General features: G+C 43.3%; 1 protein-coding gene across 1 annotated transcript in view; it reads right to left on the bottom strand.

Annotated features, from left to right (window-relative positions):
* CUZD1 (CUB and zona pellucida like domains 1) overlaps positions 1 to 21,734 on the bottom strand; it is a 148,820-nt gene that overhangs the window by 43,742 nt on the left and 83,344 nt on the right. The window contains exon 3 of the mRNA XM_069239159.1: positions 158 to 372. Coding sequence (XP_069095260.1) covers positions 158 to 372 — 215 coding nt within the window. The remainder of the gene's footprint in view (positions 1 to 157; positions 373 to 21,734) is intronic.

The raw sequence follows: 21,734 nt of genomic DNA on the forward strand, positions 1-21,734 counted from the left end.
CTATTGAAGGTCCGCTGTAGGGGTGCAATATCGTGCTATAATGGAATTCCAAAAGAAAGGGTAACAAATAGCATTCATAAAGAGTTTGTAATTTGGTGAATAACGCACTTCCAAGGTGCTCTTCTTAGCACTGGATGGCCCTCATGAAGGAACTTACCATCATCTGGAGAGTAGTAGTAGTAAAAAGCGAAGAAATTTCGTTCGTATTCGGCAGAATCTGTAATAATGCGGAAGGTCAAGCTGCTGGAGGAAGATTCGAAGATGCCTGATCCTTTTGAATCCTTACAGAGCCCTCCTAGCAAAGGAGCACTGCTGGAGTCTGCATCATACACAGTAATGTTCTCCTGGGAGCAGTCAGATTTAGGGTTGAACCTAGGAAGATACAGGAAAGTCTTTGGGGTCTGGTGTGATATTATCAACATCAGTAACATCTGAGGTGAAAAGGAAATGCTACAAAAAAAGAGATTTACATAGAAAGACCAGATGCATCTTTTTTGTACTGTAATATGTTTCTTAAGGTAGTTTTGTTTCTTTATAATAGTTTGAGGATATATTTCTTGTTAATGTTGTTTAATAGAAAGCATTTACTTTACCTGTTAATCTACACCTATATGCACATGCATTCACAAGCTTTCATTGTGTTCTGTTTTGCTTTGGAATGTATCACTTGATTACTGGGAGTTGGGCCCTGACCATTTTTCTAGCCGGTTATCTCTCCACTGCTCTGGACGCCTATACTACAATAAAGCCAAATATACCACTCTCATGGCTTCAATCGTGATCACCAGAATTTGGCAACCATTTTGGAAATTATCCTTCACTCCCATCTCTTACGCCGCCTTGTTAGAACTGCCAGTGCTGCCTGACCACGAGCTTACCTTACCAATGAGTCAGAGGTCGATTATCTTCTTCATGACAATATTTTGACACCAGAATTGCCTTTACTGAACTGAGTTTTAGCTACGCAGCCAGCCTTCTATGCATTGACCGGCATGGTTTGCCACAAATATTCTACACATACATATGCTTTGTGTGTACAAAGTTGTAAGCCACTTTGTGTGTACATTATAAGAGCATTACAATTCTACAAAGACTAATGCTTTTATTTTTCTTCAGCATGGACCGGTACTATCATAATTGAAACTGATGGATTGACTTTGGTAAGCTGAAACAAATTTTAGACTATTTGTATCCATTTCTACATTTCGTACTGCATACTTTTTTTCCATTTTATCTACATTTGGTCAACTATAAGCAGCTCAGCTCTTGTTCTCATATTTTTCTTTGCTTCACCCTTGTTTACTATTGTACCTCTTTTGCATCATGCAACAGTGCTGTAATACGCCTCCACCTTTTCGGCAAAATCTAGGGGATATTCCTATGAAAGGGAGCAAGTGGTTTGGTTTGTTCAATAATTTTATGATAGCCACGGATGATAATTCATTTTCTGCTGCCAGAAAAAAGCGTTTGCTTCTAAATTCAATTAGAGCTGAAGCACAGGAAATGTTTGATCATTTGCCTATACCCAAAACACCTGAGGGTGTTGCTGAAGAGGATTACAATGTGTTCTCTGAGGTAGTGGATAGGTTGAAATTACATTTCACTATTGAACTGAACGTGGTTATGGAGCATTTTAATTTTTATTCATGCTATCAACTGTCTTCTGAGCCAGTAGAGGGGTATGTGGCTGCTCTTTGCATATTAGCTTCCACATGTGAACTTGAAAATCTTACTGATCAATACATTCATGATCAAGTGATAATGTACTGCTATAATAGGAAAATCCAAGAACAGCTACAGAGACATTAAAACCCTTCATTGAAGTAAGTTGTGAAATAGTCAAAGGCATTGAAAGCTCCATACGTTCTTATAAAAAGTTGAATACGGAGAAGTATAACCAATTAGAAGTTGCTGTTGTTTGTGTTGCACACAAAAATAAATGTAATAGAGGAGTCAATAAACCTGTGAGCAATAAAAATAAATGCTTTAGGTGTGGATCTCTTACACATGTCAAAAAATCCTATTGTCCTGCTGTTTCCAAGGATTGTTTTAAATGCGGGAAGACTGGCCTTTTTTCTTCAGTTTGCAGAACTTTGCATAATGTGAATTTTATTGGAGAGAATAGAATTGATGATGTCCAAGATACACACGAAAGTGATGACTGCATTCTTGCCATTGATGAGGAGGATATCAAATATGATATATGTGACACTGTTGTGGATGTCAAATTTTCAAAGAGCCCTAAGTGTGAAGTTTACATTGATATATTTAAAACAGTGATGCTGGTTGATTCTGGTTCTCCATTTTCATGTGTACTGGAAGTCTTCTTCAAAGATCATTGAAAACTAGGAAAATTAGAGTGCATTGACATCAAGGCCTATGATTACAATCATTCTCTCATCAATATGTTGGTATTTTTTATGGCTTCAATTTCTTTTGATAAGCGCACCATTTTAGGAAAATGTCATGTGGTGGATAAAGTTCAACATGTATTAGGATGGAGGCATTTGGGTAATTTAGGTCTTATATTGGATTCAGTGGCTGAAGTTCCAGTGTATTGTATGGCCATTTATCAAGGTATTGAAAGTATGATTGAATGTAACAAAAATGTGTTTTGAAAAGAATTGGATATGGTAAGGAGATTCTCTCCTTAAATCAATTTGAAAAAAAGAAGCCACACTGGTTAAACAAAAGCTAAGGGATGTTCCCCTTAGTGTAAGGAAAGGTTTAAGTGTTTTACTCAAACAAGTGTTAGAGGAGGGTGTTATTGAACCAGTAGACTCCACCGAATGGGTTTCTCCCATAGTTTTAGTGGAGAAAAATTCTGGTTCACTCAGATTATGTGTTGATTTGAGATCCTTGAATAGACAAATAGTAGTTGTTTGCCACCCATTACCACAAATTCAAGCGTTGTTAGCACAACTTAGAGGGGCAAAATATTTTACCACTCTTGATCTCAAATCTGCATATCATCAGATTACTCTTGAGGAAAAGTGAAGGCAGCTCACCAGGTTTATCACACCTGATGGCACTTACAGATACATTAGAATGCCATTTGGTTTAGCCTCCGCTACATCCGTGTTCCAGAAGTTGATGTTTCATCTTTTTAGTTACATGTATGGGTTGTGGTATTCTAGGATGACATTCTTAGCTTTGCTGAGCCTATAGATGCACATAATATTATTTTGTCAAAAGTACTTAATGTGCTTTAAGGTAGATGCATGCCTTTGCAGATGGAAACATTTACATTTTTTAACACAGAAAGTTGAATATTTGTGTTATACCACATCACCTGAAGGAATAACTCCTAAGTCTTGCTTAATGCGAGAAAGAGAAAATATGAGGGTGCCCACTGATAAGGATCAGCTGATATCATAATTGGGATTATGTGAATTTTACTCACCTTTTGTGTGTAATTTTTCACAACTAGCTTTATCATTCAGAAATTTGTTATAAAAGGTGTGAGATTTACATGGCTGAAGGAACATCAGGCTGCATATGTTGAAGGCAAAGCCTTGCCATTGTCTCCTTTTGATCAGCAAAAACATTATTATGTTTACGTTGATGCCAGTTTGGAAGGGTTAGATGTGATGCTTACCTGGAAAGATCAAGGTGTAGAAAACACAGTTGAGACCTTTGTCATAGTCTGAATCTAAATATTCCACCATTCAAAGGGAGGCATTGGCATGCACCTGGGTGGTTGAACATTTCAGAACTTACATATGGGGTAATGAGTTAACTATTAAAATAGATCATAAGCCTCTTTTAGCTCTGCTTAATATCAATGGCACAGGTAAAGCTTCTTCTCATTTGGTGAGAATTTTGTCCAAGATTTATGAATATAATTTTCAATCAGTTTATATTCAAGGGTCAGTTTATAGTGTGGCAGACTGTCTTTCTAGATTTACTGATTCATCAGTTAAAGGTATACCAGAACTAGTGAAGACTGTGTAGTTGCTGTAGTTGATAATGCATTACCTTTATGTGATAGTGGTTTACCAAGGAGCCCTGAAAAAAATGTCACAGTGAGGATAAAGAATTGCAGAAAGTTTTTCAATTCATTAGTAAGTAATGGCCTTGTGAAAGGGTACTTTCTCCATCATTGCAGGTATTTTGGAAACTCAAAGACCCCATGTCCATTTCGAAAGACTTAGTTTTGAAGGAGGAATGTGTTGCCCATGTTGGGAATTTGGGTGAATCTTTTACTAAAAAAAAAAATCCGAGAGAATTTTTCGTGACCGTACATGGATGCCAAAATATCTATGTTTGTCAAGTGTTGCTCTATTTGTAGAAACTCTGAAAATCATTCATTACTAGAAAGGTGGATTTCATCTTGTCTGAACTTCCTAAACGCCCTTGGGACAAATTAGCTTTGGAGATTTTAGGACCTTATGAGAATTTGTTCTGGTGCAAGGTTTATGCTTTTATCCTAATTGATTAATTTTCCAATTGGGCAGAGGTCAAGTGGGTGTCTTAACCTTCTATGGACAACGTTATTAGTTTTTTAAAAGAATGGTTTTTAAAAGAAGGGTTAATATCTCACATTGTTACTGATAATGGTGAACAGTTTACATCAGAAAGATTCCATAAATTTATAAAGGACAATGACATCAAGCATTGCAAAACAGCATTGTATTCTCCTAATATGAATGGCCTTGTTGAGAGGTTCAACAGGGTTATTGTGGAGGCCAAACAGGCTGCTTTGGCAAACAAACTTAGGGCCTCATTACAAGTATGGCGGTCAGTATACTGCTGCAGTGGAGTTAGCAGAAGCACTGTCACAGGCCTGGTGGTGAAGACCACCATATCACAAGCGCTGGGAAGTCACCTGCAGAACACAGCCCAGTTACTGTTCGGCCCACTACAGCCGAAGGGCTGGCGTGCCAGACGGCAGCCATCTTGAGGCCAGCGGTCAGGCGGTATCCTACGACCATATTACGAGGTAGCACACCGCCAAGATTTCAAAAGCCTTGTGGAAACTAAAAGGGACTACCTACCTTCAGGAACACAGGCACACCCGTAGGCGCCATGGCAAGAGAATTGCAACTCCTCCCAATCCTCTACCTGTCCATGCAACTCCTGGTCCTGCATCGGCGACCACAATACCAACTGTAAGTACACCAGACTAGCACACACTGGAGGGAACAACATTGGTACACACACACAATACACACACAGCACAGGAAGTCATGCACAGACACACACACACACACACACACACACACAAACAAACACTTGTACCAACAAACACACACACACACACACACACATGCATACACCCCAATACCCACAACCTCGACACATACATGTGGAAGGAAAGCCAGGACAAGGTAAGTACCATCGCCACCAACGGTGTTGTGGCGCAGATATATTAGAAAAATCTAAACTATTTACACACAGGCCCAAGGGCCAGTCCGAGAGTCCACAGTGCCCTGAGCACACTGGGCACAAGCTGATGCCCCAGCTTGACTTTTGACTGCAAAGTGCAGGCCTTAACAGGGCAGGGGCATCAATGGGGAATGCAGGCACCTCAGGGTTGGGGGTGGGGGGGTCTTGGGCTTGGAGGGGGGGTCCTTTGGTCTGGGCTTGGAGGGTGGTCCTTAGGGTAGGACTTGGATGGGGGTCCTTGGGCTTGCCCTTGGAGGGCTGGATTAAACAGGGGGTTTGGGTTAGGCCTGGGAAGTGGAAGGAGTGGGCTTGGCCTTGGAAGTGGAGGTAGTGGGCTTGGGATTTGTGTTTGCCAGGAGGAGCAGTGGTTGTGACAGGGTCGGAAGTGGCAGGTGGTGGAGGGGCATGGCCAGGGGCAGTGGCAGACTGTGAGATGGAAGGCAGGAGCATTGGAAGGGTAGTAGGGCACTTGGAGGGGAAAAGGGACTGGGTCAATGGTGGGGAACAGAGGAAAATCTTGTAGGAAAATTTCTTGGGTGCACAAGGGAGGTCAAGGGAAGGACGTTTGGGAGTGGAGGGAGTGGGTATGGTTGTGAGGTGTGTACTCTGAGCTGCCTTGGGTACAGGTGCGTGGGTGGATGATATGTGTGTCCTGGGGGACTGTTGGGTAGGTGATCGTGGGTGTATAGATGTACTGGGAGGAGGTGGGGAGGAGATGCAGGGAGATGGCAGGGGGGGCGTGTGAGTGTATGTGTGTGCTGGGGTGGTGCCTGCAGGTAGGGTGGATGTGCTGCATGTGGTTGACAGTTGTGGTGTCTGCACCAGTGTTGTATCAAGTGCATGAATGTGGGACTGAGAATATAGTGACGTGGCAGTCAGTGCTGACTGTGTGGCGGGGGGTGCGGGAGTTGGTGCAGAGTGTGGATGTTGTCATGTCTGCATGTGTCTGTTGAGTGTGTGCATGGCCTCTCTGGTGCTTATGTCTGTCCTTGCATACCATGTCTGTGGATGTGGGTCAGTAGGTGTACCTTAGATGGGTGAGAGGAGTGGAATGTGGGTATGGGAACTGGTAGCTGGAGGGGGGGGCGGAAGTAGAAGGGACTCTGGCTGCCGTCAAGGCAGCATGAAACCATCTCTGTAGGCCAGACAAGGCACCGTGAATGCCTTCCAGGAATGCATTGCACTGTTGCATCTGGGATGCCAGTCCATGGATGGCATTCACGATAGCTGTCTGCTCTACAGAGATGGACCTCAGGAGGTCAATAGCCTCCTCATTGAGGGCAGCAGGGCTGACTGGGGCAGGGGCAGAGGTGCCTGCGGCAAAGGAGATGTCCACCCTTTTGGGTGAGTGGGCACGGGCAACTGGGTGGGGAGCTACTGGGAGGGCAGTGCTGGTAAGGGGGGAGGCAGACAAGGATGGTGCTGGGATGGTCCCAGATGGGTCTGTCACCACCAGGGAGCGCCCCTCCGAGGAAGAATTAGAAGATGTAGTCGTTGATCCGGTCTCCCCCATGGCACTTCCCTTGCCCTCTGTCCCACTGGTACCCTCGGCTCCGCTGGTGTCAGCCTCCTTGGTCCTGTGGGCTGAAGCTTCCCCAGTCGCTGTTTCCCCTTCTCCTTCACCAGATGATCCTCATGCACACAAAGACAGAGGAGGACAGGGAGGGAGAGAGCGAGAGAGACATTGACACAGCCATTATACACTATACCCACCTCTGAACATCCTACAACTTGGGAACCCCTCCGGGGAAACTGCAACAATGCACGTCAACCGCTGATGGTCTGACTGATGCAAATACGTACATGAGGAGTGTCATACCTGCCACACCTGTCCAGTACCTTCCCACTACCCATGGCTGTTGAGACAGGCATGTAAAGGACCGAACACCCAACAGGATCCTGCACGGTTAGTTGGCAGGCCTAGTTGTCAATTGTCAAGAGGCACTGTCACCACTGGGTGCACCCACCCCACTACACATGCAGTGCCAGCCAGCTGATTGAGGTCCTGGATCCAACCATGGCACAGTGGTTGGCCAGGACCAATCACAATGCCCTGACACACCAGGTCTAATCATCCTGTTGCCATGAGCTGTCAAGCACATCTAGCTAGTTGGCGGCCACACAGTTTCAACATTGGAGGAGTCTACCCCGCTACCACTGACTGCATGGCATTACCTACACCTGTGATGTCAATCCTGACCAGCTGGACACAACCCATAATGGACATCATTTTATCTAGCATCCACGCCACAGCTACCCAAAGGTGCCCACCTAGAGCCACCATGCCAACACATGTTGCAAGTGAGAGTGAGTACTTACCCCTATGTAGCTGCTGTGCTGCCCTCAAGCACCCATACACCTCAGGGTAGGCCACCACCGATATGCAGACCATTAGGGGGGTCAGGGTCTGACGGGCACCCCTCCCTCATTGGGAGGACGTCCCCAGCTGGGCCTCTGCAGTCTTCTGGGCCCAGCATCTCAGGTTCTCCACTGCTTTCTGCAGTGGGTGCTCTGCTGGGCCTGGACCCCCAGGGTCTGCACTTGCTTGGCGATGGCACTCCAAATCCCCTTTTTCTGTTGGGCACTGACCTGCGTGGGTGACACAGACAGAAGGAAACAGTCATGTAGAGTGGCATTCCTGGGGCAGGAGTGGACAGCACACATCAAACTTCCACACCCACATGTCCACCCAATGTAGCCTTAGGGCCCTCACCCATGTCCATGCTCCATACACACTGCCACCTACCAAGGCCCCCATCCATATGCGCACAAATCACATACAGGACAATTGAAATTGGGCTCACCTGCTACTCTGGTGCCCCATACAACTGTCCATACAGGGGAAGGACCCCATCCACAAACTGCTCCAACTCATCCTGGCTGAAGGCTGGGGCCCTGTCTCCTGCAGGATGTGGCATCTTGGTACCAGAGTCAGAACCAAGCAGCACATGCAGTGGAGGTCTTCGGTGCATGCAGTTCAGGAGTCAAGTGAACAGAGCCCATGAAATGGTGGTCACGGCTGCCACGGACATCACCGTCACCGCAGGTGGCGATCACCATCAGTGTTAACCAATGATGAGTTGCATGGCGGTCGTGACCGCCTACCGCCATAACGTGTTACACCAGCGGGATGATCTCACTTCCACCTGTTACATACATGTCCAATGTGTAATGTATGTGAAAGTTAGTGCTTCATGGGTGACATATGCTGGCCTGCGGCCACATCAACACTGTCGACCCTTCTATAGTGCACGCCATAATACCAACTCTCTCTTTTTCCCAGGTACAATGGACGGTTGAGGATTAGGAATGCCCCTGTGTACAGGCTCCTAGTCAACCTTGCCAGCCTGGAGGAGCGTCACGTCATCCAGACCTATCGCCTGAACCACGTGACCATCATGGAACTGGTGGCCCAGTTGGAGCCAGATCTGTTGCCTGTCATTCGCCATCCCAATGCCATCCCTCCCACAGTGCAGGTGCTGTAAGTCCTAAACTACCTTGTCTAAGGTTCCTTCCAGGTCACAGTCGGCCTGGAGGCTGGGATGTCACAGCCCATGTTCAGCAACATCCTGAGGGATGCACTATGTGCCCTGCTAAAACATCTATGCAGCTACAATGTGACACATGTCCTACATCTCAGTGGGGCCGTTGATGGCACCTACATTGCCCTGGTATCACCCAGGAGGAGTGAACAGGTGTATAGGAACCATAAAAACCTTCATTCCGTCATTGTGCAGGTGTTGTGTCTGGCGGACCAGTACATCTCCCAGGTGACAGCCAGGAACTGAGGCTCTGTGCATGATTCCTCCATCCTGCAGAACAGCAGCATCTCACACATGATGGCAATACTCCAGGGGGACCGGGCCTGGCTCATTGGTATGTACCCATGCATATGTGTGCCCCTCAGCTCTCATCAGCCTTGTGTCCTTGCCCTATCGCTCTTCCGGTTTTGAAATGCCTCTTTCCTCTATGCACACAGGTGACTCTGGCTATCCCAACCTGCACTGGCTCCTGACACCCATGAGACATCCAACTTCAGCTGCAGAGGACCGTTACAATGAGGCCCTTGGTCGTACCAGACGGGTAATTGAGAGGTGCTTCGGCCTGCTGAAGGCCAGGTTCTGGTATTTGCATGTCTCCGGGGGTGCCCTGCTCTATAAGCCACAGAAAGTGTGCCAGATCATTGTGGCCTGCTGCATGCTGCACAATCTGGCCGTGAGCCATCAGATCCCTTTGCTGGATGCAGAGGAGTGGGTAGATATATCAGTGGCTGATGAAGAGGACATGGGGTGTGATGAAGAGGAGGATGATGAGGTTGCAGCTGACTCCAGGGTGGAGATGATTCGACATTACTTTGGCTTAGATGCAGGTATGTGTAAACTGTTTGGTATGTGTCCCTTACAACTGTAGCCATGGTAAAAAAACGTGGAGAGAAACATGCAACTAGCAGAAAGTCATAATAATGTGGAAATAAAAGATATATAAGCTGCAGTCATGTCTCAAGGTATTTTTCAAAAATGCTCAGTTGGAAACATAAATAAGGTGAGCAAGCCATGACCATAATGGCGGCCATCATGAAAGGAGAAGAAAAGAAAAAGAAAAAAACATACAGAAATGAATCAGGGCAGAATTTGACAGTTCCCTACCAGTAAGGGAAGAGAAAAGCGTCATATGCGTAGATTCCTAGTAACGTAAGAAATGAGTAACTATGTACATGTATGCCAACAAGAGTAAGTCAAAAGTCCAGCCGATGCCATGGGTATTGGATAGCATGGGAAACATGCAATGATTATAACATGCCCAATTTGTGAAGATCGGGTACCTAATCAAATCCCTCAATGTGAGAGTGAGACATTTCCACATAGATATTTTCTAAAAGCAAGCAGAAAAATGTATGACAGTATCTAATACATATCAAGTATGGGTTGAATAAGAATCCAATGTAGATATCCTAGGTCAAATTGTGAGGAGTAATGTAAGAGGGTATGTGTTGTGTGGTATGGAAAGTAATTCCAACATATTTACAAACATATAGCACATATAGTAGAATTAATAGAATATGAACATGTCATATATCATATACGGTCAGTAACACATTCAAAGATTATTCAAATTCGATAAATGGAAAAAGTATAAACATATTTGTATATATGTTATGTAGGGTTACTCCGAGATCTAATACCAAAACCCTGAAAAAATAGAGAAGTAATGCAGAAGGGTATATGGTATGTGGTAAGTGCAATAATTTCAACACATTTCCCAACATACGGCACAGACAAAAAAAGATTTCAGAGAGTATGTACCTATGTTATATACATACAATGACACATTCAAGCATTTCCACGTCAAACAATTGCAGGAAATATAACCATATAGCATGAAAGGTTAAGGGCCACATTTACGATTATTAGGTTTTGCGACTAGCAAATTGCGAGTCATAGCGACTCGCAATTTTTTGAGTCGGAAAATCTGATATCCACCAGTGTCAATGACACTGTTTGCGATTCCCAAAGGGGTCGCAAATGACCTACCTCATACATATTCATGAGATAGGTCGCAATTTGCGACTCCATTGGGAATGGCCACCCTCACAGGGGTGGTAGCCTGCTCGGGACAGCAGACCACCATGTCTGTGACTGCTTTTAAATAAAGCTGTTTTTTTTTTTAAATGCAGCCAGTTTTCCTTAAAGAAAAAAGGGATGCATTTTAAAAACAAAAATGAAAAGTTTTCTTTTCATTTTTTTAGCGCAGGCAGTCCCAAGGGGACCCCTTCCCTTATGCGAATGGGTTAGCACCAGTTTGAAACTGGTGCTAACTGCGATTGTTTTGTGACCGCATTCAATGTCACAAAACAATCCTACATCACACTGCAACTCACAGTCAGGACATCACACTGCGACTCGCAAAATTATTTTGCAATTCGGTAAATAGATTACCGAATTGCAAAATAGGGTCTGTACATACCAAAATGTTTTTTTCGTGTTGCAAACTGTCCTATTCTGCGAATTGGGCTGTTTGTGACAGGACAAATGGTACGTACATCTGGCCCTAAGTGTATTACTGGTCATAGCTGCATTAGTCCAAAAGGCTTATATGTATATAGTTGTAGTAATGTACAGTGCTATTGATCTAATTAGCCATGGCGGATAAAAGAGTCAGTTAGTCCAGAAAAACATATAGTTCTCTATCCACATTTAGTCCTTGTTCCACAGCCTGTAGTCTAGTGATCCACCTTGCGTCTTGTTTTCTAAGTTCTTTTTTACAATCCCCAGCCATTGGATGGCCAGGAACATGTGAAATGCCTTGAAATCCAACGTTGAGGACTTCAGTATTGCGATGTGTCATGTTATGGTGAATGGCTAAAAGATAGTTAGAATTGTTATTCCGAATGTCTGTGATGTGTTCCTGAATTCGATCCTTGTATGGACCAATGGTACTGTGTACCTATATTTCTCCACACCTGCAAGTGATACAATAGACAGTAAATCTGGTGTTGCAGTTTATAAATTCCTTTATGTGGTGGACCTCCTTGGTGTTGTCAGAAAATGTTACTGTTTTATTTAATGCGAACTGGCAGGAGATACATCTGCTGCATTTATAGAAACCCTTCGGTTTTGTGGGTAGCCATTCCAATTTATCTTGTGTGTTAGGAGTGATGTAACTGAGACACAGTTTCTCTCTCAGGGTGATACCCCTGCTATGTATCATCAAGGGTCTTTTATTGAGAAACTCATTCAAAGTGACATCCATTTGCAATAGATGCCAGTGCTGTTTGAGGATGCGGTATACCAGAGTACTGACTGTACTGTACCTAGTTATCATGGAAAGCTTGATTTCTTTAGACACAGTGCATTTCTTGCGCAACCACAGTGTTCTACGCTCTCTGGACATGATGCGTTTTCTGGCACTGGAGAGTACATTAATGGGGTAACCCCTGTGTAATGATATGTGAGTTTTGACCAATGACTCCACGTTGCACTTAGCCCAGCACTACACTGTCACATTAGTGACCACTAGCTTCATTTTGCCTACTGACTTTATCCTAGCATTAGACACTGCTACGTTAAAAGCTGCAAGTAGTTTTCCACATTGTACAATGTGCACATGTTTTTATTCTTAGTATTTTTTCCCACCAAGGGCGAAGGCTGATAAGAATGTACTCAGACGGCAGGGAATGGACTTGTTTTGGATTGGCACCTTGGGATTGTGGCCACGTCCTGACATGTTATTTTCAAAGCAGGCATAAAGCAATCAGCATTTTTTAATAAATAAACTTCTGCAGGGAAAGGGAAGTTCTAGACTTTTCCTTTCTTATTTGTTCAAAGTATAAGAGGCCGAGACCAGATGGACCAGGGACAGAGAGTGTTTGCAGATGTCAGGCACATCCAGGACACTGGAGTGTGCCATCCTTCCTGTGAGGATAATTGATCTCTCTCTCCTCGATCGACTCTGAGATCTGGCGATCTGATGCTGAATAGGAGGGAGATGAAGCAGTGATGCATATTGTTAGAAATTGGGTCTTTGGTTGACAGTCAGGTTACCCCCGTTCAAGCAAGGACCCTCACTCTAGTCAGGGTAAAAGAGAATCACCCTCAGCTAACCCCTGCTTACCCCCTTGGTAGCTTGGCAGAGCAGTAGGCTTAACTTCAGAGTGCTAGGTGTAAAGTATTTGTACCAACACACACAGTAACTTAATTAAAACACTACAAAAGGACACAACACCAGTTTCGAAAAAAATAGAACTATATATATAAACAAAACGACAAAAATCCAACATACACAAGTCAAGTTATGATTTTTTAAAGATTAAACTAAAAAATAGCGCTTAGAAACAAAAATGCTTCGATGAGGTGTTAACACGGCGTCGTGACAGAGTTGTTCCCAACAAGCCGACACCAGCGGTGCCGGACACGGAGTCGTGTAGACCCCCAAGTGCAGTACCTTTGGTGAAGAGTGAAAACAAGCCGATGCGCGAAGTCGGGGATCGCAGCGTCTGTGCGAAACGAATCCACGCACTTCGATCGGCGTTGGTAACGACGTGGTGCGGCGACTTTCACAGAGTCGTGGACTTCACCGAGGCTACAGCGGCGTCAGGCCTGCGAAGAGCGTCGTGTTCCAGCGAAGGTCACGGCGTCGGGTGCAGGCGGTGTCACCGGATTCAGCAGCGGCGTCGGTCCGAAGTCGGCCGAAGTCGATTTCCTTGGATTTCCACCAGCTTTCCTTTCAAGGGCCCAGGGACTGGATAGGCCACCACTTGTCAGAGCAGGAGTCTCTCCAGAGACTCCGGGTGCTGGCAGAGAGAAGTCTTTGCTGTCCCTGACACTTCAAACAACAGGAGGCAAGCTCTAAATCAAGCCCTTGGAGATTTCTTCACAAGATGGAAGGCACACAAAGTCCAGTCTTTGCCCTCTTACTCTGGCAGAAGCAGCACTGCAGGAAAGCTCCACAAAGCACAGTCACAGGCAGGGCAGCACTTCTACCTCAGCTATTCAGCTCTTCTCCAGGCAGAGGTTCCTCTTGGTTCCAGAAGTGTTTCTAAAGTCTGTGGTTTTGGGTGCCCTTCTTATACCCAGTTTGTCCTTTGAAGTAGGCCTACTTTAAAGTAAAGTCTCTTTGGAATGTGAAATCCTGCCTTGCCCAGGCCAGGCCCCAGACACTCACCAGGGGGTCGGAGACTGCATTGTGTGAGGGCAGGCACAGCCCTTTCAGGTGCGAGTGACCACCCCTCCCATCCCTCCTAGCACAGATGGCTCATCAGGATATGCGGGCTACACCCCAGCTCCCTTTGTGTCACTGTCTAGTGTGAGGTGCAACCAGCCCAACTGTCAAACTGATCCAGACAGGAAATCCACAAACAGGCAGAGTCACAGAAATGGTATAAGCAAGAAAATGCTCACTTTCTAAAAGTGGCATTTTCAAACGCACAATCTTAAAATCAACTTTACTAAAAGATGTATTTTTAAATTGTGAGCTCAGAGACCCTAAACTCCACAAGTCCATCCGCTCCCAAAGGGAATCTACACTTTAATCAGGTTTAAAGGTAGCCCCCATGTTAACCTATGAGAGGGACATGCCTATATTACTCTATGTCCTACCTTAACCATACACTGCACCCTGCCCTTAGGGCTACCTAGGGCCTACCTTAGGGGTGTCTGACATGTAAGAAAAGGGAAGGTTTAGGCCTGGCAAGGGGGTACACTTGCCAAGTTGAATTTACAGGTAGAACTGCACACACAGACACTGCAATGGCAGGTCTGAGTCGTGATTACAGAGCTATTTATGTGGGTGGCACAACCAGTGCTGCAGGCCCACTAGTAGCATTTGATTTACAGGCCCTGGCACCTCTAGTGCACTTTACTAGGGACTTACTAGTAAATCAAATATGCCAGTCATGGATAAACCAATCACATACACATTTTGTAAAGGAGCACTTGCACTTTAGCACTGGTTAGCAGTGGTAAAGTGCCCAGAGTAACAAAAACGGCAAAATCAGAGTACAGCACACATCAACAACCTGGGGAACAGAGGCAAAAAGTTTAAGGGAGACCACGCCAAGGATGAGAAGTCTAACACATCTTTTTTTATTCATTATTTGCATTGCATTACAATATATATATATATATATATATATATATATATATATATATATATATATATATATATATATTTGCTTTGTATTTTGCAGAGGAGAATAATTTGTACATTATTTCATTTCATTGCTGTGACCATTTTTGAACGTGTGATTTCAGCAAGCTAATCGCCTTTTAAGAACCTTGCGTCATTAAATAATAAATGTCTTCTTTGAACTAATAAGCGCATTCCAGACATTTTTGTCAGTGCATGAGTGTTTCAGCTTGGTCATTAGTGAAGCAAAATACCCTGTTGTGAAAATGTTGTTCTAAAAGGTCTAATTCTTGGTTGAAAATGTTGTCATCACTGCAGTTACGTCTAATTTTAGAAATTATTATGGAATAGAATCAATTTGTGTGCTGGGATGTGCACTGTGTGCGTGTAGAATGGAGTTATAAGCGGTGGGTTTTCTATACATTTTCGAAACAATTTTATTGTTCACAGTATATAGAGTCACATCCAGAAAATAAATACTGTGTGTACCTATGTGATGTGTAAAGAGAAGATTATATGTGTTCTCTTTCAAATGTTTAATCAGGACATCCAGGTCTGAATCGGTACCAGCCCAAGTGACCAGTATGTTATCTATATATCGTCCCCAAAAGAGGATATGTTTTAGAATATCTGGAGGACCGTTTGTCCACAAATGCTGCATCTCAAAGTGACCCATATATAGATTTGCATTGGAGGGAGAAAATTTGGTCCCCATCCCCACACCCTGAGCTTGTCTGTACCAATTACCGTTGTGAAGTAAAACAGTATTATTGTCTACAACTAGCCATGTGAGATCGATCAACATGGTAGTGTGCTCATATAGAGTAGCATCCCTATATGACAGTATGTCGGTTAATGCTTCTAGGCCCTTTTTCAGATGAATAGATGTGTATAATAAAATAACATCAAAGCTTACAAATTTACACCCTTTTATCCACTCAACGTCTTCCACTTGACATAGTAAATCCCAAATGTCCTGGATGTAAGATGGTAGGCTGCATACCAAGGGTTGTAAGAAGGAGCCAATGTATTCAGAGTATTCAGAAATATGTTCAGTTGGGGAACCAGTCCCAGATTTAATGGGTCTACCTGGGGGAAATTTGTCAGGTTTGTGTACCTTTGGTAGTACATAAATACATGGTGCATGTGGTGCAGTGTTGAGCACGTATTTATATTCGGGAACTGAGATGAGACAGCAGTCCCTCCAGTGTGTGAGTTTGTTTTCTACCACATGTAATACCCACTAGTGGGTTTTCCGTTAAGTGCACATATACTTGCCTACCCCCAGCTGTCTGTCAATTTCTGTCATGTAGTCTATTTTGTTCATGACAACAAAGTTGCCTCCCTTATCCGCTTCTTTAATCACAATATCCCTGGGTTGTGTCAGCGTTTTCAATGCCAGTCTTTCAGCTGGGATAATTTGAGTTTTGATATGGATGTAAGTGATTCGGCCCTATCTTCAAATTCTTCTTCTTTTGCAGATCCTGATGGTACTTGTAGTCCAGGGGAGTCTACTTTTGAAGGAGGTATTGGTAGAAACAATGGAAATGCAAACTGACTCTGAAGGGGATTTTGAAATCATTGACACCACCACTTCACTTGCTTTAGTTAATGAATCTGTGAGCATTAAAAAACATGCTATTTGTCCCAAGAGAGAGATTAACCTGCCTAAGGAATTTGGGGCCAGATGTAGGAAAGGGTTTTACCCAATCTGTGTCTATGGAAAAATTTGTTGGTACATATGGCCCTTGATGATTTCATTGCAGGGTCATTTTCTATTTTTTTCTCTTCTTAATGACTTATTTTGTTTTATTGTCATTTTTAAGGGAGGAGATATGTTGTAATGTAATCTGTTTCTTAAGATAGTTTTGTTTCTTTATAGTAGTTTCAGTTAATATTTCTTGTTATTGTTGTTTAATAGAAAGTCTTTACTTTACCTGCTAATCTACATCTGTATGCATATGTATTCACGAGCTTTAATTGTGTTCTGTTCTGTTTCGGAATGTATCGTTTGATTTCTGGCAGTTGGACCCTGAACATCTTTCTAGCTGGTCGTCTCTCTGCTTCTGGGGACGCGTTTACTACAATAAAGCCAAATATACCACGCTCACGGCTCCGATCGTGATCACCACGATCTTCTCCTACCAGGTATCTGCATAACTATCCTGTAAGTGAGCATGGAAGGAGCCTATACTCTAAACTTAGTGGGAATCTTTATGTATTTATGTATTCGACTATTTTATAGAGCACAACATAGCCGGAACCGCGTAATACATCCTAAAAAACAAATGGTCTCAAACAGCGTCTTCCAGAGAACATTATAACTATGGTAAACGGAAAGTCATACAGCAATGGATGTTTGATTCTGTGAAAAGCTTTGCATAAATAATGTTAATGTTTACAACAAGTCATGTTGTCTTTTCCCCTCCTGAAGAAACGCCTTTTTAAAAGTAATGACCCCTACATTCAAAGTCTAGGAGGAGATTGCCTCTTTTCAATGCATGCTAGACAGTGCTTAAAACTATCCAGTACTGAAGGCCCGCGCTCCTGTCATTTGGGAGGAAGAGTATCTGCAGTCTTCTGCACTGCGGCAATAAATTAAATAAAGAGTACCAGCACCTATCAGGAGTAAACAGGTACTCTAAATAGTGTCCACCTGCACTTCTATGTTTCCATTTAAAGCACTGAAGATAGAGCACCAATGAGCGCCCAATTAAAAAAAACACCTTTGCCACCTTTAAGTATTTAATCTTAAACAAATGGAGTATTGAAATAATGTTTTTTTCTATTTCAGTCGAGCCACTTCCCGACCACGATATGTACATTTTTTTTTCTGCAAAGGCAGCACATTACAATACAGCTGAAGATGAACAGATCCCTACATTTTTTATTGCTGGTGAAATAGGAGTTAGATGGTGGTAGAAATTGGGCCCATATCATTGCTTGGGAGACACAAAGGTAAATATGAATGTTTTGCAGTCACACTTGCATGTTAAAAATATGTATTGTTCACATAGGTCACTATGCTTTGCGTAACTCATGTTTAGGGTTTCATTCTTGAATTCAGAGCACAAGTTTCTGATAGCTGTTGCCAAATCTCAGACCGGCACCTACAGAGACAGATCCTCTACTGTGGCTGCAGCTTGGACTTGGTATTCCCTTTGCTGCAGTCAGTCTTCACTGCCTCAGTTCAGAAAACTGCTCCTAATGTATTTATTAAATCTATAATGGGTAGTGAAGAACAGTAAGTGCACCTCAGATAAAGTCCAGTGATCAACCACTGTCACAGTACCAAAGAACATCTCTCATAATTTACTCATGGCTTTCTTTCACTATATGAAAGTATTGGAGGAGCTTGAAAATATGCTCCATGCAGGTAGGCCACAAAAACCTTGGTCAGAATCCTTAACAATTTGAGTAAGTCCCTGGACTAGACAGAGAACAAAATTTGATGTGGCCTTGTTGGGACATTTTAGTCATGGAACCAGGATACTTGACATCTAGGCCCAGAGCTACTAAGATTGTGCCCTGAGTTGCATCACTTTTGTGGTGCAGCCTAGATGCAAAACCCTTCACAGTAAAGCATTTAAGTGACTTTGCATGGATTAGTAACTACAAAGTAACACAAGGCAGCGCATAGCAGTGCCTTGCGTTACATTACATGAGGAAGGTGTTTCATGGGTGGAACATGGGCGTGCCCATACATTCACCCATTGATTTTGATGGAATCCCATATTTACACGTGAGTAATACAGCAACTAATTTCCTCAGGCAATAATTATCGCCCCTATCTCCAGAATTACAGAGTGGTGCCTAGGTCTGGTAGGTCAGTCCTCTTGACCTTCCCTATAAGACAAAAGACCATAAAGACATGAAACCTATGACCCAACACTCAAAATTGTTACAAAGTCAAACAAGCCACCTATATACGGTCCAATCAATAAAGTCCACAACAGTTCAAACAAAGCCACATGATATGTAGACTCATCTGGTTGATTTAAAATTGCTTTCTTCATTTGTATTCGTCTTAAAAATTTACTCACACTGTCACCCCAACATCCATGGTCACGGACATTGATTCATTACTCTCCCAATGGAAGTCCTCCAAATTACACAGGGCATCCTTGCTGTCTCGTAGATATGAGGACAGGTTTCTAACAGAAGTTTGTATGAACCCGTCCCCATACTGGGCCAAACGTTCAGTAGGTGACCCATTACCAGAAATAGTCGGCCTTCCAAGTTGAAAGGGATCTCCTTATGTTGGTTGGGTCTATCATCAGGGGGACACTCGGAAGCTGGTTCCTCTATGGATGTTATGTTATGCTGATTTTTAGAGTGCACTATTACCAAGCAGGGTGTCGTAGCTCTGAAATGGATGTAGTGGACTTTTGTAAAGTGGACACCACATATGCTCTATAGACTGCTCAATCTCCCTTGAACAATTTTCAGGTTTTGCCAGAAGATATGTAGGCAGGGACAGATTATATGATCTGCATCCCTTTGATAGAAAAAGAGGTCTGCTTCTTGTCAAATATAGCTTTACTGTCTGTGATGTCTACCTCTGGGTCTGCAATTGCCCCCACTGTCACATTTGGGTGAGAGCCTGGAGATTGGACAATTTAGAAAATACTTTCCTTTCTAATCTACATTTCATAGGATCCAATATTTTTGTGGCGTTTTATCAATCTTTCAAAAAGAGGGTGGGAGCAAACTGCCTGACATCCCAGAACCCAGTTCATTCCAATGCATTATGGTAAATGATGCACATGATAACAGCTACTTCAGTGACAGTCTAGTTTTTTGCCCTTATTGGTACAGCCAGTGCTGTCTATCACTAGACACTTGTTTCAGGATAGTTGTCCATTTCAGCAGAGAGCAACACATCGTTTTGGGGGTGCTAGAAATACTGCCCAAAGTCTTCTCAGGTTTCTGTACCACTTACTGGACACAGGTCCATCAACCAGAGCTTGTCAGCTCAATAGTTCGAGGGGTCTTTTCAAACAAAATCAAACATTCCCCTGGTGATGGTAAAACAATGGCTTCAAGAGATGGCAAAAAGCCATTTTTTTAATCCTCAATTCTCTTCTAAAACACAAGCTAGTCCTGTTTAATTTGTTTATCATCTTTCTCCAAGGGCATCAAAAATGTTCAGCTGGGTTATAATGTTCCACATTCGCAAGGCTTTCTACTTAACTAGGTCCCATGTGCTACCATGCCAGTTCGTAGAATTCATAAGGCAGTTTTTTTTTATGAATCTCGGGTAGGTGTTCCTTCCTCCTTTTATTAAAAAGGAAACTGGTTTCCCACCTCTTTGATTTATTGGAGTACCCGAAAGCAATGGCTCAGAAGTGGTTAGAGGTTCATTCTACTGGCATTACCCAAGGACTGTCTTTACCTCCAGCTACTTTTCAATCATCCTTTGAATCACTGGAGCCCAAGCTGAGGTCACTATCAGGCCATGAGTCCAGTTACCCTTATAAATTAACAGGATCTCCATTGGTGATTAACTCTGAGCCACCTGGACAAGGGAACTTAATTTGCCCCTCCCCTTCTGTTGGTCCTAACTACTTATGCCAGCAGCAGAGTGCGGAGGCAATTTTTAGATGTCCTTTGCTCAGGATTAATGGCTATTGATATTATCATAACAGTCATCCATTTGGAGGCAGTTGGCAGCAATTCATTGGGCCCTCTTTAAAGTTTCAAGCAGTCTGTGCATGGACAAACAATCAGGTGGTCCGAGCTGCTAGAAATCAAATAGGGTACCCTGGCTCAGGACATAAGGGTTTTGGCAGAGTTGTACTTACAGTCTCTGTCCACATTTTCCAGGGTTCAGAGATGTTTTTGTTGGCTTCGCACCTCTCAGAAGTTTTTTCCCCCAACATTAGATGGTACCTACTCCAGTCCCTTAATGGCTCCTGATTACATCTCTCTGACTTCTCTGAAGTAGGCCCTGAGACCTATTGAAGAGGTTCAGGTATCAGTTTCTCTGAATTTCTGGAGGTTAGTAGGAGAAATTAAGATACTATGAAAGTCAGTAGCAGACTTTGTGTACCTCCTTAATAGCAGGCATAATGTCTACTCTGCCTCCCCAACCCAACTTACTTCCTATTGTCCAGTTTCTCAGTGCTTGTTTGCCCCTCCACACCTGCACATCGCATTTGCCAATGGGTGCCGGTCCTGTAATGACCAGCCAGCCTCTGAGGAGAATCTAAAAGTTGTTGTGTTGAATAACAAGTTAGAGATTGGTCTGGACCGTTTGCTTCCATGCCAGGAACATAACTCTGACTCCCCAGCTAGCTCAGGGTGCTGACTTTATTCTTAATTTATACATTGGCTTAAGATTTTGGATTATTAGATGTGTTTTAGGACTTTTTGCTATAATTTAAGGAGTGATTATGTAGGCCCTTCTTTTCTCAATATATTTTTGTACTTCATGCCTCCTTATATACGTATTTGGTCCCTGACATTTGCTGATCTGTCTCTATTATTTGCCAAATCCCATCCAAGTTGATATGTTTCCTCTAATAAAACACACTGCATATTTTCCTTTTGCCTGATCTGTATGACAATATGTGTTATTTTTGTAAACATTTCTGCAAAATATATTTTGATGAAATAATATGCAAAATTTAGAAACTGAAAAAACTGATTTTGTCTTTTTTATTCTAACTTTGTCTAAATGTGGGCCCTGGTATAATAATGACATGTAGCATTGTTATAAA

This window comes from Pleurodeles waltl, chromosome 6 (genome assembly GCF_031143425.1).
Source record: "Pleurodeles waltl isolate 20211129_DDA chromosome 6, aPleWal1.hap1.20221129, whole genome shotgun sequence".
Lineage (NCBI taxonomy): Eukaryota > Metazoa > Chordata > Amphibia > Caudata > Salamandridae > Pleurodeles > Pleurodeles waltl.